Source organism: Peromyscus leucopus, chromosome 1 (genome assembly GCF_004664715.2).
Source record: "Peromyscus leucopus breed LL Stock chromosome 1, UCI_PerLeu_2.1, whole genome shotgun sequence".
In the NCBI taxonomy this organism is placed as follows: domain Eukaryota; kingdom Metazoa; phylum Chordata; class Mammalia; order Rodentia; family Cricetidae; genus Peromyscus; species Peromyscus leucopus.
In genome coordinates this window covers 63,411,401-63,428,244 of record NC_051063.1, presented here as the reverse complement: position 1 = coordinate 63,428,244, position 16,844 = coordinate 63,411,401, and the positions used below count along the sequence as shown (strand labels likewise).

The following is a 16,844-nucleotide window of genomic DNA, read 5'->3' as shown; positions in this document are numbered from 1 at the left end:
ATTTAGAAGTGTAATTTTTAAAAAAAATTAGGAAGCTGGGTATGATAGTGCACACTTTTAATCCCAACATTTAGAAGTACTCTTTTTTTTTTTTTTTTTTAAGATTTATTTATTTATTATGTATACAGCATGTATGACTACAGGCCAGAAGAGGGCGCTAGATCCCATTACAGATGGTTGTGAGCCACCATGTGGTTGCTGGGAATTGAACTCAGGACCTCTAGAAGAGCAGTCAGTGCTCTTAATCTCTGAGCCACCTCTCCAGCCCCCCAACATTTAGGAGGCAAGCAGATATCTGTGAGTTTGAGGCCAGCCTGGTCTATATAGCAAGTTCAGGCAAGCTAAAACTACAACGTGAGACCCTGCTTCTAAAACCCCAAATAAATAAGTAAAATAATGGCTGAAGAGGTGAATCAGTGGTTAAGAGCACTAGCTGCTCTTACTAAAGACCTGGGTTTGGTTCTCAGTATCCACATGACAGTTCACAATTGTTAGTCACGCTACATAAAATACAAATCTTAAAAATAGCTAGACGGTGGTGACACTCAGGAGGCAGAGGCTGGCAGATCTCTTGAGTTCTGGAACAGCTACAGAGAAAGTTGCAGGACACAGAGAAACCTTGTCTCAAAAAACCAGAATAAGTAAGTAAATAAATAAAAATAAAACCCAAAGCTTTCCTATTTGCCACATCACATAGCCAGTCTCTTCTCTAGAATTGGACCAGGCACCCTTCTCTCATTAAGCATTAAGTCATGGAAATTATTTCGGCAATTTCACTTTGAAGATTTCAACCTTTTATAGTTTGGGGGTTTTAAACTTTAGAGATTTTGATCTCTTGGGGTTTGTTTTGTTTTCAACCCTTTTTGTACTAGGAAGAGCGCTACCACTGAGTCTTACCCCAGTCTCCTGAGATTTCAGTATGAATCTTCCAGAGTCATGCTTGACCATTGCAAGCAGAGATCATCCTCACTCACACTACTGAGTGTGGGCAGGAGGAAGCTTCCGCTTTGAAAGTCCCTTTAAGACCTGTCTTGGAGCAAAGTGTGAAGCACACAGCTGTACAATGCCTGTAGTCAACATGCGGGCAGTAGAGTATGGCGTATGGCCAAGGTTCAAGGCTGTCCACAGCTACAGCAGCAAGACCCTGGTTTCTTGGAAGGCCATATTAGAGATTGAATAAGGACCCACTGCTGGGCTGAGCATGTGAATGAACTGCCCCATACACAGGAAGCAGTCATAGCATCATGGGTCCATAGAACAGCTACGCCAGCCCACAAAGAACGACAAGGACCTTTCTTGCCAACAAAGTGTTTTAATAGTTATAAAGTGTCTATAAAGTTTTCTGCTGAAATAAGATTACAATGCTTATCTCCAGTCAACACTAGGACACCCAGAGATCCTGCTGGCTGTCCCGGGGCTGGATTAATGTTGTGTGTCCAGAGAAGTACACATCTCAGGAAATGATCCTCAAGGATGGCCTTTCCTCCTCCAGGGCCCGCAGCTGGTCTTCCACCTCCCCCGTCCAGTAAATGTCATACAGGCTGTCACAGGCAGGCAGGAAAGAGTGAGTGAGTTAGGGTGCTCCTGTTTACTCATCCATTCCCACCTTCCTGCCTGATCCTGTGAGCTCAGGCACCCCTGTCCCACCACCTTCATTCAGCACATCCACTTACACTAGCTGCTGAAGGGCACAGCTGGGCTGTTTGAGGCTCTCCATCAGTTGCAGGACACCCGAGTCACCCATGCAGTTGTTACTGAGGTCCAGTTCCCGCAGGCTGCGGTTGGTCAGCAGGACTGAGGCAAGGCTGCTGCAACCACTGTCTGTCACATCGCAGTCCCCCAGCCTGGGTGGAGAGGGCAGAGCTGTTCTCCATACCTGGGCTTTAGCAGGAAGGCAGCCCCTCCATACTTCAAGTGCCGCTAAGCTCCCCTCAGCTGGATACAATAGCCGGAAGCCTAGCTTCCCCTGACAGGAATGGCGCACAGCCTCAGAGGGCACATGCATCTCTTTGAGTACCAAGAGCCTGGCTAGATCAGAACCTTGTGCACCAAGGCCAAGAACATCAGGCTGCCTATAAGAAGTGACAGGGTAGACAGGTTCCAGACTGAGTAAGACTGGGGTATAGACCAAAGGAAGAACAAGTGAGCAGGGCCAGTACCCATGCTCATCAGCTGGAGCCTGAGGAAGCCAAGGTACTGGGAGTTAAGGTACAAGTAGACCAGGTGACATCAAGAAGCTGCAATGGCTTGCCTCCCCAAAGTGGGTCTGAGATCGACAGGACCCCATCTGTAAGTGGCTGCAGCAGGCCTCAAGACTCCTGGGACAGGACCCTCAGACTTCAGAGTGTCCTATGGCCCTGGTGTCCCTATAGTGGCCTGGTCCACCCTTCAGCTAATGCCCAGTCCAGAATGACCAGCAGTTACTTTGTGCCACCACACAAGGCAGGGCAGAGATAAACGGTAAATGAGACTCTGGACTGGGTAGAAAATGGGGAATGGCTAGAAATTTGAACAAAAGCTTGAGAAAGAAAGTGAAGACAGGAATTGAACTGCCCTTAAAACCCAAGGACTGACTCCAGGACCCTGCAGAAAAAGGAACGGAGAAGGATGAAGAGAGTACATGACTTCTCAGGGCCAAGGCCCACACAAAGGCAAATCAATAGCCCAGAGCACAGTGGACAGAAAATTGTAAAAGCTGCCAAAGAAGGCTGGGCCCACTTGCTGCCAAGTTCAACAACCTGAGTTCCATACTTGGAACCCCAGGGTAGAAGAAGCAACTCCTGTAAGTTATCTTCTGACTTTGACATGCATGCATGGTATGAGCTTGAGAGCACACACACAAACAGAAATGTGAAATAATAACTTAAAAACCTGCCAAAGAGAATAAGGAGGCACAAAGGGAATTTGGGACAGCAGAGTCCTCCCTGGAACCAGAAAGAAATGGGAGGAATGAGTGGCTCAGATTCCTCATCTAGCTCTATGGCCAGGATACACGAGGTTCTATAGAAGATGAGTTTCTAGTACTCATGGAAGCTGTTAGAACGTGACCAAGAGAATGGAAGAACCCAGGCTTGGTGATGCATGCCTTATCCGAAACAAACACTATCACGAGGTGGGGATAGGATATGGAAAACCCTAGGACTTCCATGCCTACCTGGGGTTCCTCACAGGAGGAAGGTGGCCAGACTTGGAGCTGTACCCACCTCCCAGCACATGCCCACCTGCACACTCACCAAAGCACACGCAGCACAGTGTCTGGCTGGCCCAGAGCCTTGCAAAGCTCCAGGACTCCCAAGTCCCCCAGGGGATTGCTGCTCATTTGCAGCTCCAGCAGAGAACGGTTCTTGGTCAACACGGAGCAGAAGTGGGAACAAGAGGCGGCTGTGAGGCTACAGGTCTTCACCCTGTGGGAACAGAAAGGCTGGTGCCAGTAGCTCCAACTAGCCCTTCCCTAGGAGGTCCATAAGGAACCCAGGTGGCACACCCACTACCCCATCCCTCCCTCACCCTCTGTGGACCTGCACCTCAGCTCAGCACTGTCCTCTTCCTGAGTCCCCCAGCAGCCCCCAGACCTCACTCCACTCTAGCCTTGCTGCATGTCTGCCTAGTCCCCGTTCTGTCCTAGAAGAACCTCAGGCCCCTCACCACAGCGACTCCAGCTGACAGCCAGGCTCCAGCAGGCTCTCACACAGCAGCTGGGCACCTTCATCCCTCAGCTCATTGCCAGCTAAGCTGAGTTCCTTCAGGCTCTCCTTGGCCCTGAGGACACGGCACAGGTCCTTGCAGCCCTCTGCAGTGATATCACACTCCCACAGCCTGTGGGACATCAACATTCTTGAAGGATGGTCCTCACTCACCATGTCCTCCATCCCCATGCAAGGAGGCTGGGAGCTGACTCACCACAGAGTCCTGAGCCTGCAGCTGGGGAGCAGCAGTCCGGAGCACAGAGCTGCAATGCCTGCATTACCCAGCTTGTTGCTGCCCAGGTCCAGTTGCCGCAGTGAGGCTTTGGAGGCCACGACATCACACAGATCCTTGCAGTTGGCTGATGTGATACCACAGCTCTCCAGCCTAGAGACACAGGCCATAATAAGAGGAGTACTGGTGCCTGCCCCTCCCCCTTTGCCCCTGCGGCCTAGTACATACTTGAGTGACTCCAGTTGACAGGCAGAGGCTTTCAAGCCCTGGCACAGCATCTGGATACCAGCCTCGTGGAGGTCGTTGTTGCTCAACACTATCTCCTTAAAGTCAGGTTTCACCCTGAGCACCGAAGCCAGGGGCTCGCAGCTGGTTGCTGTGAGGTTACAGTATTCCAACCTGAGGGAGGCAGGGGTCTCAGGACATCAAAAGGATTAAGGACGGGCCTAGAAATTTGGCATCGGGGAAACAAGGGATTGCTGGTATCTCATTTCCCATTGCAACCTTAGGCCTCCTCTGGTCAGGCACAGTGAGGACCTAGAGCCTCCAGGAGGACACCAACATCACTCAGGAAACTTTTACTGGAAAGAGCCCCACCTCAAATTCTGAGGTCCTCCCAGAACCAGCAGAGAGAAACAAGTTCCTACTGGAGAGTATCTTCGGCTCATCTGGGGTCACACTACAGAATCAAACCAGACTACCAGTATCAGTTCCCCCTCTCAGAGGCTCGGCCAGCTGCCAGCACCTAGCAAAGGAGAGCCCCTCAAATCTTAGGAGTTCCCTCCAGAGTTCTTATCCATTGTGTTGGTGTGAGGCTTACTGAGGATGGCTGGATGGCTGGGCTCTGGGTCGGGGGCGGCAAAGAGCTCAGGGACCCTGGCAAGACAGACACTCACTGAAGCTTCTCAAGGCGGCACTGGGGGTCCAGAAGTCCTTCACAGAGCAGCTTCAGGCCTGCATCCCCCAGAGGGTTGTCACTGAGATGTAGCTCACGCAGGGTAGGCAAAGAGCGCAGCACGTTAGGTAGGACGCCACAGCCAGCCTCCGTTAGGCTGCAGTTCTGGAGGCTGAAGCACATGCCATCAGCAGCAGTAAAGAACAGACTCAGCCCATGCCTGCCAGAGCTCCAACACACCCTACAGGGTTAGGACACTACTTTCCCTCTAGATGGGGTTCCAGGCCAAAGGAGGACACCAGTGTGGCTCAGTCAGATTCTCTCTTGGGGCTGGGCCCTGGAACAAAGCCACAGTGTGGCTTGTCCCAGCACTGCACACTACATCTGTGTTCTGGATGGAGCTGCGAGTGCCTAGTACCACAACCTGTCCCTTCCTGTGTCACCAATGTCTCAGTGGCTTTCTATGTCATGGCTGCCTATCTGCCCGCTTGAGGTTCTGCCCTGAACAGGCTGGGCTGAGTCCCTGGACTTACCTCAGCTTCTGGATCTTACAGGTGGGCTTCTGCAGGCCCTGGAGCACCAGGCTCACACCAGCATCCCCCAGCTCATTGGTGCAGAGGCTGAGCTCTGTGAGGGTAGGGTTGGCCTGGATCGCTGAGCTGATGTCTTTGCACCGCACCTCAGTGAGGCCACAGTCATCCAACCTGCAGACAGGACCCCTGGGTCAGCATGGCGCTGGCCTCAGACCCAACCACCATCCCACACAACAGGAGCCAAGAAGTCCAAATGTGGATTATAACTACAATGTTTAAACTTGAAACAGGCATTTATGGTGACAGGTGATCACTAAGCTCCAACGCAGTCTGGGCTACACCTACACAGTGGAAGAAAGCTTTCTCAAAAAAAACCAAAAAAACAAGAACTAGAGTTGCCTGCCTCGCTTGCACCAAGCTCCAGCACTGAGAGTTGGGGGTGGGGAGAGCAGGGACGGATGCTGATAGCAGGCAGAGGAACTCAGACCTGGTCAGAGCTGCAGCAGTGTGAGGACGTGCTGAATCACAGCAAGTTATGACTCAGTTGTGTCCACACGGACACAGTGTGGGAGGCCACACCCACAGTCCCTCCACACTCTCCAAAAGCACATGACCAGCATGAAAAGCCCTCAGACCAGCCAAGGGGACATGTGCAATGTATCCAGACTCAAAACTCAGGTCACTAGGACAAGAGGAAGAGGAACCCTACAGAAGGGGCTATGAGCTGATCAGCAGAAGTCATGTGGGATCCTAAGCAACTAAGGATGGGGAAAGTCACAGGGCAAAGCCAGGAACCCACATCTGACTAAAAGTGCTAGGCAGCATGAGAGTCTTAAGACATGGTCATGGGAAGCTGATAGAGGGCTGGGATGCCTCCATGACCTTTGGATTCTGTGGCAAACCTAAAACTATCTTGGGGAAGATGAGGATGAAGCAGGTACCTATCTCTTGCCTGGGAACCTGAGAGCCTAGTGAGGAGGGCTGGTACCAACTCCCTTTCTCAGTCAGAGACGGACAGACAGGGACAGGGATGGACAGGCACCATCACCTCCTGAAAAGCCTACTCTGTCTCCAGAGAAGGAAAAGCTGAGTAATAAGGGTCCAAACTACCAGATTCGAGGTGCCCACCACCTGCCATCAGTCGCCACATCAAGCCTGCCCCTACCTGAGCCTGCAGTGGTTCACATATGCTTCTCATACATTACACATGCTAGTCAAGTTCTACTGCTTAGCTACATGAGCTACATGCCTAGTTGTCAGTTTTTAAATTCTTGTATCTCAGGCTAACTTGTTATGTTACACTCACTATGTAGCAAAAAATGACTTTGGGCTTCTGATCCTCCTGCCTCCACCTCCCCAGTGCTGGGAGTATAGGCTTGTACCATCATGCTCATTTCTATTTTGTTGGCAGTCAACTGAACCCAAGACCTTGGGCAGGCTAGACAACTACTGAGCTAAGTTCCTGTAGCCCAGTTCCTTGGCCAGTATGGGCTACAGAGTGAGACCCTTGTCTGATAACAAACAAACAAAAAGGTTGAAGAACATCTCATGAAGATTATGCAAAACGTCTTTGTGTCCATTAATAGCATACTTTTGGAACACAGCAAACCCACTGGGTGGCCACAAGCTGCAAGAACCACCCATCTCCACAACCGAGTACTACCCTCCCAGCCAAACCCAACGGTACCCACAAGGTCCCCAAGGCTGCCTCTACCTGACCACTTGGTATTGCTGGATCAGGGGAACGAGCTCTGTCCACCTGGCATCACTCAGGTGCTCACACTGGATGTCAAGACTCATGGTGGGTGCACAATGTAATCTGGGCAGAAGAAAGAAGGACGAGAGAACTCTTGAGGAAATTTCCAATGCTTGACAGGATAGACTTTGTAAGAGGATGAGTCCAAAAGCCAAATGAGCACATTTTTTTCCCAGTAGGGGCCCAGCCTCTCCCCAGCAAGTGTGTCCACACATTCAGTCTCTAGAAGTAAACAAGGTATCAGGAGAGGCTGCCTACATGGTACCCCTAGCAAATACCACGAAGAGCAGCAGAACATAAGGGCCAGCACTGAGACAGTCTGAAGGAGCCCAGCCACCCGGGCACCTCCTTCTTGCTGAAGACAGCACCGGGACACCAAGTCTGGCCTAGAACTCCCCTGCCTCGGATGTGCCTGAGCATGGCTGTCTGGAAACCCCAGCAGGGGAGCTTCCTGCTCCCTCAGCTCATGTTCTTGGAACAAACTGGGTGGAAGGCAGCGCCATACTCTACTGTTGCCAAGCCATCCACAAAGTCAGATGCCAGGGAGCCGGGATCCTGGACAGAAGCAACCACCTGAAGGGTGGGAAGGCAAAGGACTCTGGGAGAAAGGGGAGTACTGAAGGGCAGCCACTGAGGCACGCACTTCCATGATTTCCTTCTGAGGCTAGGGGCTCAGACCAGGCCAGGATTACCTTCTGCAAAACCCTCAGCCAGTTCAGGCCCCACCCACAGAGGATCCAGGCTGTCCATCGGGCTGAGAAAAATGAGACCTATATCCAGGAAAACTGAGACAAACTGGTCACAGGCTCTGACAGGGATGGGCACAGAGCCTGAATAAACAAGGCTGGCACTGGCTGTGGAAGGATGTTCCTGAGGCCTGGGGGACAGGTACCCATGTCCCCACATTTCCTGAGCATCTGTTAAGCAGGAGTTTGGCCAGCATGTAGGTATCCTGGAGGGCTCCTTGGAAGAAGTGGTCTGTGCTGTGCTGCTAGCACAGAGGTGGGAGAGGGGAACTGGGTTCTGTGGGAGGGTCCAGTGCCTGGCACACCATGGCCTTGCTAAAGGGGCCTTCCCTTTCCTTCTCAGAGCTGGGAGGATAACCCTGTAATGCCAACCAGGGAGAAAGATTCACTCTACACACCTTGACACAGAGTGAGTGACCCGGGAAACTGATGAAAGGCATGGATACCTCACTGTGGTCCTAACAGCCACGACACGGAGCAACCATTTATCCCCACCCCCATGAGTCAGTGAGTAAAACCAGCACAGCCTGGATTCTAGGGTGTGTCATCCAAACACAGTCATGGCTGCAGCACTAAAGGTGAGGTGGCAGCTACCGGACTTCCCTCACAGCACCATCCCCAGGCCCTGGTCCACAAGTCTGTTCTCTTTTGCGCTACAGACTAGGGGATCCTCGAGTGTCTGTCTTTAGGGAAAGTACAGGGCTGGGCTTTGAGGCAGGTGAGGCAGCCAGTTCTGACTGATTATCTGAGGCCAGGGACAAGGGATGTGAAAGTACCCAGGCAGCTGGCTCTCCTCACACACTCCTCCCCTGGCTTGGCCTTGGGACTGGGCCCTTGATCCTTTGGCTGTGGGCCCTGGGAATGCACACAGGTGACGAGTCGGGAGGCCCCACAAGCCTGGTTTAGAGGCACTATTCTGATCTCCGCTTAGCTGTGACTAGGGATCGCTAGCTAGCCGCTCCTAATGAATCCTGGGATCTGAAGACGGCCCGGTTTGGGCCAATAGGCCGCTGGCGACGGAGCCATGAGCTCGGCCTGCAAGCACCGAGAAAGGATCCTCCTGGGCACATCATCTGTGCCTCCCTACGAAGGAACAGGCCTCAGAGGCTCGCCCGGCCGGCGACCCCGCCCCCGCCCTATTTTTGGTCCCCCGAACCTTCTGGTCCAGACGCTCTGCCACGTATTAAGAGGGCCAGGAGGGGACTCGAGAAAAACTCTCAGGGCCAGCCGGGCGCCCCGGAGCATGGCCCTAGCTCACCTGGCTCTGCTGCTAGAGGTCCCAGCCGGTCCCGTTCCTTCCGCCCAGGGCGGGGCCTCGAGACTGCCGGTCCTCTCTGGCCCCAACTAGCCTTTCACTTTGCCTTCAGGAAACCGCCCACCGGGTCTGCCCCTCCCACATGCAAGCTGCACTTTGGGAACAGACCCAAACAAACCTGAGTCACTTTGGGGCCTGACTAAAACTATGTGAAATGATCCACAGCTGCCGCGAAATGGGTGCGCCTGCGAGGACAGCTTCTGGTGCAAAAAACAGCACCCAGCCGCGTCTCTGACGAGCAGACGAGGTTTGCACGCACAGAACAGAGTTCAAAACATCCTTTATAAACCAGGCGTGGTGGCGTACACTTTAATCCCTGGGCTCGGGAGGCAGAGGCAGGAGGAATCTTTCTCCCTGGTTGGCATTACAGGTTTATTCTCTGTGAGTTTGAGACCAGCCTGGTCTACAGAGCGAATTCAGGACAGCCAAGGCATTATTAGACAGAAAAACCCTGTCTCAAAACATGCCCCCACCCCACTCCCCCCCCAAAAAAGAAATCCTTTATGGCCCCGGGATGTGGCTGGGGGTGGTAAATAGTGTCATCTTATGCATGAGGCCCTTGACACCCCAAAAGGGCAAGCATTTTGTCACTGTTTAATCACTTCAGTATTAGTTTTATCAATTTTATTTATGTATATGAATGTTTCATTTGCATACATGTCTGTGCATCGTGCCCAAGAAGGACAGAAGAGGGTATCAGATTCTCTGGGACTGGAGTTATAGATGGTTGTGATCCACCATTCAGGTGCTGGATACTGAACCTGGGTGCTCTGGAAGAGCAGCAGCCAGTGCTCTTAACTGCTAAGCCATCTCTCCAGCCATGTTTAAACTTTGTAACATACTCCTACATTATGGGAATTGTTTTTGTTGTTTGAATTTTGAAACAAGGTCTTGATGTGTAGCTGGCCTGGAACTTCCAGATTCTAGCACTTTGGAAAAGGTCAGCAAAGGGAATTTGACTGTCACTCAGGAGCCCTGTTCCCCTGCACAGATACCACACACTTGTCAAGGAATCAGCATTCACCCACCTATTTCTTGAGCACCTACTGTGTGCCAGGCACTGTTCCAAGTCCCAGCCCTCCTGGGGCTTAAGTAACACATGAAAAGAGGACTCCAACATGCTAGCATAGGAGGTCAGGGATTGTCTTCCCAAAAAGACCTGGGGCAGGGGACCCTGAAAACGGAAAGGGAGGCAAGAGGTAGACTGGATTTCAGCTTCATAAACCCTGCATCGTGGTCACTACAGACCTAGCTTAATCTTCTTGGCAGCAGGAGCCATGAGAACTCAAGACCCCAGCAACTGTGAATTAGGGAATCTGTTCTATGGGGAAGGTAAAGGCTGCCCAACTAGAAGGGAAGCTTTGGCCAGGCCAGCCCTTTCTTGTTGCTGCTGGGAGAGCTCCTGATAAGAAGCTGTACCTACAGAGACTGACTGATTAGAATTTCAGTGCTGTGGAAAGACTGGAATGGTGAAGTTCCGGAGCCTAATTACCTTATCTTGGGCGAGTTCTAGCCCTCCCAGGCAGCCTTTTCTTGCCCATCTCTGCTGGAACTAACATCCCGTGACTGACAGATAGGAACCTTTTAGAATCTTTTAATTTAGCTTCCACTAACCCCAAAGCTGAGAATGTCATCAGATAGCATCCTGGACCTATAGGAAAGCTTCCCCCATCTTTCTGTACCTGTCTCTCTGATATACCCACCAATGTCATTTGAACTTGCCTTGATTTATGACTTTTTTTCTGCAAAACTACAAAACTTCATGACACCTCTTCCATGTTGGAACATGGAATTTGGGGCAACCTAAATCTGTTCCCAGGCCATGGTCACTAACAATAACTCCAGAGTAAACTCTCTCTTCTTCCCTGAAAGATGAGAGCTGTGAGCTGGGCGGTGGTGGCACATGCCTTTAATCCCAGCACTTGGGAGGCAGAGACAGGCGGATCTTTGTGAGTTCGAGGCCAGCCTGGTCTCCAAAGCGAGTTCCAGGAAAGGCACAAAGCTACACAGAGAAACCCTGTCTCGAAAAACCATAAAAAAAAAAAGATGAGAGAGAGCTGTGTTTTTTGCATGGGTACCAACTTGGGGTCCTGGGTTCCAGGCAAGCGTGATTCTAGCACCTCACCAGGACCTCAGGACAAACTGAAGACAGTGAGCACCTCTCTTCCTGCCACATGCATGAAAATGGGGTTTTCTATAGAGACCACTTCCACTGAGGGAGGGTGAGAAAGGAGAGAAAGAGGGTGCATGGGCTCCCTGGGTATGTTGAGTTTCCATCAACTACTGGATGCTGTAAGGGAAAACTAACAGGGGTGGGTCTGTGTAATCATGAGGATCCTCCTTTTTGTTTTGTTTTTCCGAGACAGGGTTTCTCTGTGTAGCTCTGCACCTTTCCTGGAACTCACAGAGATCCACCTGCCTCTGCCTCCTGCATGCTGGGATTAAAAGCCTGCACCCAGCGCCATGTGAAGATCCTCTTAAGGAAATTACAGAGATAACGGGTGGAAGGGCAAAAAAACATTTGTCTTTTGGAGCCTCCAGAAGGAACAACCCACAGACACTTGATTTTTTAACTCATTTTGGACTTCTCTCCAGAACTGTAAAGTGACAAATGTAAAGTAACAAACAGATTTGCAATTTTGTTACAGCGGATATGAAACTGGTATTTTTACAGCTATTACAATTCTGGGTGTTTTGTTCTCCTTCTAGACGGTCTCACTGTGTAGTTCTGGCTGTCCTGGAACTCACTATGTAAACCAGGCTGTCCTCGAGTTTACAGAGATCCACTTGCCTCTGAGTCCTGAGTCCTAGGACTAAAGGCATGCACACTACACATGGCTCTGTTTTTTTGTTTTGTTTTGTTTTTTTCTTTTTTTAAGCTGAGGTCTTGCAGCAGGACGTGGGCTGCCTTTAATCCCAGCACTCTACCCCAGAGGCCCAGACAGGTGAATCTCTGAGTTCCAAACCAGCCTGGTCTACATAGTGAGATCTTGTCTCAAAAAAAACCAAACCAAACCAAAAAAAGATACAGCCTTGCTATGTACTGTAGTCCAGGCTCACCTTGAACCACATGTAACCTCTTCCTCCTTCACGCTGAGCTTGGAAGCCTGGGCCACCACACATAACCTACTTTTTCTGTGTACAAACACTGTGAGGAAGCCCAGCCTTTACGTTAATGCCAGCACTTCATCCAAAGGGCTGGGCCAGAGTATCAGCATGAGTTCAAGGTTAGTTTGTGCTACATAGTGAGTTCCAGGCTAGGCTGGGCTACAGTGTGAAACTTTGTATTTAAAAAGAAAAAAAAAAATCATATATACAGTGGTCAGACTACAGAGCAAGGGACCCTTTCTCAAAAATACGTATTTAAAAAAACAAAAACGTGTATACAATGCAACTTTCCTCTGAGTACAATTATCTGTTTACGTGGCTGTATCAACCATCCCTATGGTGGACTGTTTTCAAATTTTCACTACCCCCTGTAAGAGCTAGCCGGTTCTAAGGTCCTTCCCAAACACGGCCAAAATGACAAAACTTGCTGCAGAAATCTAGCTGTCGGCAAAAACAACTCTCTCGAGATGCGGAACCAGTTCCATGCCCTCCCACGGGAGCGGCTTCCACTTCCCCTGGCGTCCAGGAGGCCGAGGGCTAGCCCGGCTGCCCGGTTCAGGCCCCACTGTGAGTCCGCAGTTCTCGGGGGACCTGGACAATCGAGCGACCCTCCACTTCAGATGTCGCTCCCTCCAGGCCCTCCACCTGCTCCTCGAATCCCGAGGAAGTGCTTGGGGGTGGGGGTGACGAAGGCCCAGGGCTGCTCAGGGAAGGAAAGCAATTCTAACTGGGCGGGCCCTTGCTTCGGGGACCTGAAAGAGAGACGACGCACGCGCACACTGACGCGCCAGGACCCCACCCCACCGCACCCCTAAGGCCGACCGCGGGCGGGGGGTGGGGAGGGTGTAACATGGTGCGATGACGTCATCCACGTGCGCAGACACCGCCTCGTTCGTCCCTCCCCTCTCCCCCCCCCCAGCCCCACCCCACTCCGTCCGGGAGCGCCCGTTCGCTTCCGGCTCTTCACCGGCTGAGCGGGGCACGGACAGCTGAGTGACCACAAGCGGAGAGAGCGTGTGACACTGACCTCGCGAAGACGGAGGCCTGGAGACCCGGGGCGTGATGGCGGCCTTCTGACTGGAGTGGGCAAGGCGAGGCCCTGCGAGGCGTGTCAGCATTGTGGGGGGCGGGGTTTGTTGAGGAGGCGGGGCCTAGCGCGTGGTACTTGGGGCTGGTGAGAGGATGCTTGGAACCAGCCAGACTACCGTCGTCCGGAAGTCGATCCCGAGTGGTGGGCGGTGGAGCAGTGATGCGCCAGGGGTGCTTGGCGCCTGCGCTGGAGTTCACTCATTTATTGTGACGGGTGTTGCTGGCCGATTTCTGGACCTACACGATAAATATTTCCCGAATTTTGCCAAAATGTGTTGGAGAGTTTTTTGGTTTGTTTGCTTGCATCTTTGTTTCAGAGCCAAGGTCTCCTTGTGCTCTTGATGGCCTGAAACAATTCTATGTAGCCAAGGTGGCCTCGAAGTCAAGTCCATCCTGCCTCAGCCTCTCTGGGTTCTGGGATTACTATGCCTAACTTGCTTGATATATTTTTTTTTTAACAAACTCTGGCTATGTGGCCACCACACCTGACCTCTGGGTTATATCATCATCATATTTGTGTGTGGTTTATGTATACTTACTTGTCCAATGCTTGGGAGGAGGACATCCAGGGTCCTGCTCTATCACATTCCACCCTATTCCCATCAGACAGGGTCTCTCACTGTCTTTCTACTGTTGTGAGACACCATGTCTAAGGCAATTTATAAAAGAAAGCTTTTAATTTGTTGTGTCCCAGAGGTGAATTCATAACCATCATAGTGGGGAGCATGGCAGCAGGCAGGCAGGCAGGCCTGACTCTGGAGTAGTGGCTGAACGCTTATATCCTCATCTGCAAATAGGAGGCAGAGAGACCTAACTGGAAACAGTGTGGTAGGATGTAGAAACCTCAAAGCCCACCAGGCAGTGGTGGTGCACGCCTTTAATCCCAGCACTTGGGAGGGAGAGGCAGGCAGATCTCTTGAGTTCAAAGCCAGCCTGTTCTACAGAGTGAGTTCCAGGATAGCCAGGGCTACACAGACAAACCCTGTCTCAAAAATAAAAAGGCAATCTCAAAGCTCACTCCCAGTGACACACTTCCTTCAACAAAGCCACACCTCCTTATCCTTATCAAACAGTTCCACCAACTGGGGACCAACAATTCAAACATATGAGCCTCTGGGGGTCCATTCTCATCTAAACCACCACACTCACCAAACCTGAAGCTAAACTGGAACAGGCAAGACCCAACAATCTGCCTGTCTCCTCACCGCTGTGATGTTCCAAATGCAGAGGTGCTGAGTGACCAGGTAGCCTCCTCAGATCCACATGTCCATCCCACACACCCTCCAAAGTCAAGGCTTTCTGATACAATACTAGAAAAACCTACCCACTTTATAAGCTGGAAATTGATTTTTATTATCTTAAAAGAAGTCATTCATTATAGACAAACTGAAGCCACATAAGCAGAATAGTATCTACAGATAATCCTATGGTCTAGATGAAAACATTGGCAGGCTGGGAAGATGGCTTAGTGGTTAAGAGCACCGACTGCTCTTCCAGAAGACCCAGGTTCAATTCCCAGCACTCACATAGCAGCTTACAATTGTCTGTAACTCCATTTCCAGGAGACCTGACACCTTCATACATACAGACAGACAGACAGACAGGCAAAAACATCAATGCACATGAAATAAAAATTAAAACAAAAAAAAAGTTGGCATTTTGACTGCAGTTACTAGGATTTGTTGTATTTCAGGATTATCTAAAGAAAGGTATTGTGCCCACAATTGTGAAGTAACAGGACCCAATAGCAGGAAACTTATGAGAAGACTTCAGAAAGAAAGTGACGGCCCAGATAGCAAAGCCACCGTTGTCAAGTCTGAGACCTGAGTTCTCTTCCAGAACCCCACATGAGGGAGGGAAGAAACCAGTTCCCCTCGGCTGCCTCTGACTTCCACTCACAGGCTGTCGCATGTCCACATCCATACATACCCAAACACAAATAAATACACGTTAAAAGGGAACTAAGAAGAACAGTTGAAAACTCATCTTTATTTAAGTCAGTATGTCCAAAACATCATTTCAGCATGTAAGCGGTATCTTATAAATTAAATTGAACATGATTGTTCGCATTCTTTAATACTCAGTACTCGGGCCCTACAGTTATTTTGTTCATGGACGTCTCGGTTCAGGTGAGCCCTATTTCCAGTACGCAAAAATCTCATAGGACTCTTTTCTTTTTCGTTGTATTTTTCTTTTTTCTGGTTTTTCTAGACAGGGTTTCTAGCCCTGGCTGTCCTGAACTCACTCTGTAGACCAAGCTGGGCTCAAACTCAGATCCACCTGCCTCTGCCTGAGTCCTGGGATAAAGGCGTGTGTCACCACATGGTGGATTTTTTTCTTGGTGTGTATGTGTATGCGCGTTTATTTTTAAATTCCATATCATCTATTACATTCTCATAATTTGAGGAAGTAGATATGTATGAGCACATACAACAGGTAGAATCCAGAAATGAAACAAGCTGCTGCAGGGATCCCTCTCACTGGGATGAGTGAAAGCATTTCACCAGCAGGGCCAGCTGTGCAGGGTTCTGGCTCCCTCTAGTGGACACAAGCTGGCAAATCTACCTGGCTGCCCAGGGAAGAGGTAATGCTAGGAAGAAGTCATGGAGTTACCTCCACTGATTCATCAGAAACCACAGATGATCCACAGCCTGACAGGTGAGTGGCACACAGAGGCCTAGGCAGCACTTACCAGCTGGCCTACAGATGGCTGAGACTGAGTGATGTTTGCTATAAAGAGGATGGGGAATACTAGAGATGAGGGAAGATTTCCTTCAGGAAAGCAGAACATACCTGCCCTCAGCGCTGTGGGGCTGTTACCTCCTGAACATCTTATAAAATGACTTTCTTAAAAACCATTTTGTTGTTGTTTTGTTTTGTTTTGTTGAGACAGGGTTTCTTTGTGTAGCCCTGGCTGTCCTGGAACTCAACCTATAGACCAAGCTGGACTTGAATTAAGAGATTCACCTTTCTCTGCTGGGAGTAAAGGCATGTGCTACCACTGACCAGCTCCTTAAAAACCATTTCTATGATTTTGTTCCTCAGGTAGGAATGGTACACATGCTAGAATAAATCTTAGAACACACAGTACAAATAATAAAAATAGGACCCGGAGAGATGCAGCTGTTAAGAGTGATTCCTTCTCTTGCAGAGGACCCAACTTCAGTTCCCAGCACCCACTGAGGGCAGCAGGGCAGCTCACAACCATCTGTACCTCCAGCTCAGCTACCCCATACCCTCTTCTGACTGCGAAGGACACCTCCACACATGTGGCATACATTCACATAGGCACACACACACACACACACACACACACACACACACACACACACAAATAAAAATAAGGGGCTAAAGAGATGACTCGGTGGTTAAAAGTGCCTACTGTTTTTCCGGAGGACTCGAGTTGGTTCCCAGCACCCATGTCAGGCAGCTCACAACCGCCTAAAAGTCTAGCTCAGGGAACCTGACACCTGAGACTTCTTTA

At 50.5% G+C, this 16,844-nt stretch overlaps 1 protein-coding gene across 3 annotated transcripts; it reads right to left on the bottom strand.

The window, feature by feature from the left end:
• Positions 1-1,292: 1,292 nt before the first annotated feature.
• On the bottom strand, positions 1,293-13,404 carry Rnh1 (ribonuclease/angiogenin inhibitor 1). Of its 3 annotated transcripts, none has more exons than XM_028870002.2 (10): positions 13,299-13,404; positions 7,061-7,165; positions 5,347-5,517; positions 4,815-4,985; positions 4,147-4,317; positions 3,901-4,071; positions 3,646-3,816; positions 3,234-3,404; positions 1,674-1,844; positions 1,293-1,541 (listed from the first exon to the last, which is right to left on the bottom strand). In XM_028870002.2, exons 2-10 carry the CDS (start codon positions 7,144-7,146, stop codon positions 1,454-1,456), a joined length of 1,371 nt encoding a protein of 456 aa, XP_028725835.1. In that variant the 5' UTR covers positions 7,147-7,165; positions 13,299-13,404; the 3' UTR covers positions 1,293-1,453. The 3 variants fall into 3 exon arrangements, with proteins under 3 accessions (XP_028725835.1, XP_028725840.1, XP_028725830.1); XM_028870007.2 differs by lacking the exon at positions 13,299-13,404 and adding an exon at positions 9,107-9,352; XM_028869997.2 differs by lacking the exon at positions 13,299-13,404 and adding an exon at positions 9,005-9,120.
• Positions 13,405-16,844: the final 3,440 nt, after the last annotated feature.

Bases quoted from the DNA above. Each gene is read 5' to 3' on its own strand.
- Rnh1 (XM_028869997.2), bottom strand. From the start codon at position 9,093: ATGCTCCGGGGCGCCCGGCTGGCCCTGAGAGTTTTTCTCGAGTCCCCT. The intron at 1,845-3,233 runs GTGAGTGTGCAG...CTCTCCACCCAG, and splicing joins ACTGTGCTGCGTGTGCTTTG to GCTGGGGGACTGCGATGTGA. The intron at 1,542-1,673 runs GTAAGTGGATGT...TGCCTGTGACAG, and splicing joins TGTGCCCTTCAGCAGCTAGT to CCTGTATGACATTTACTGGA.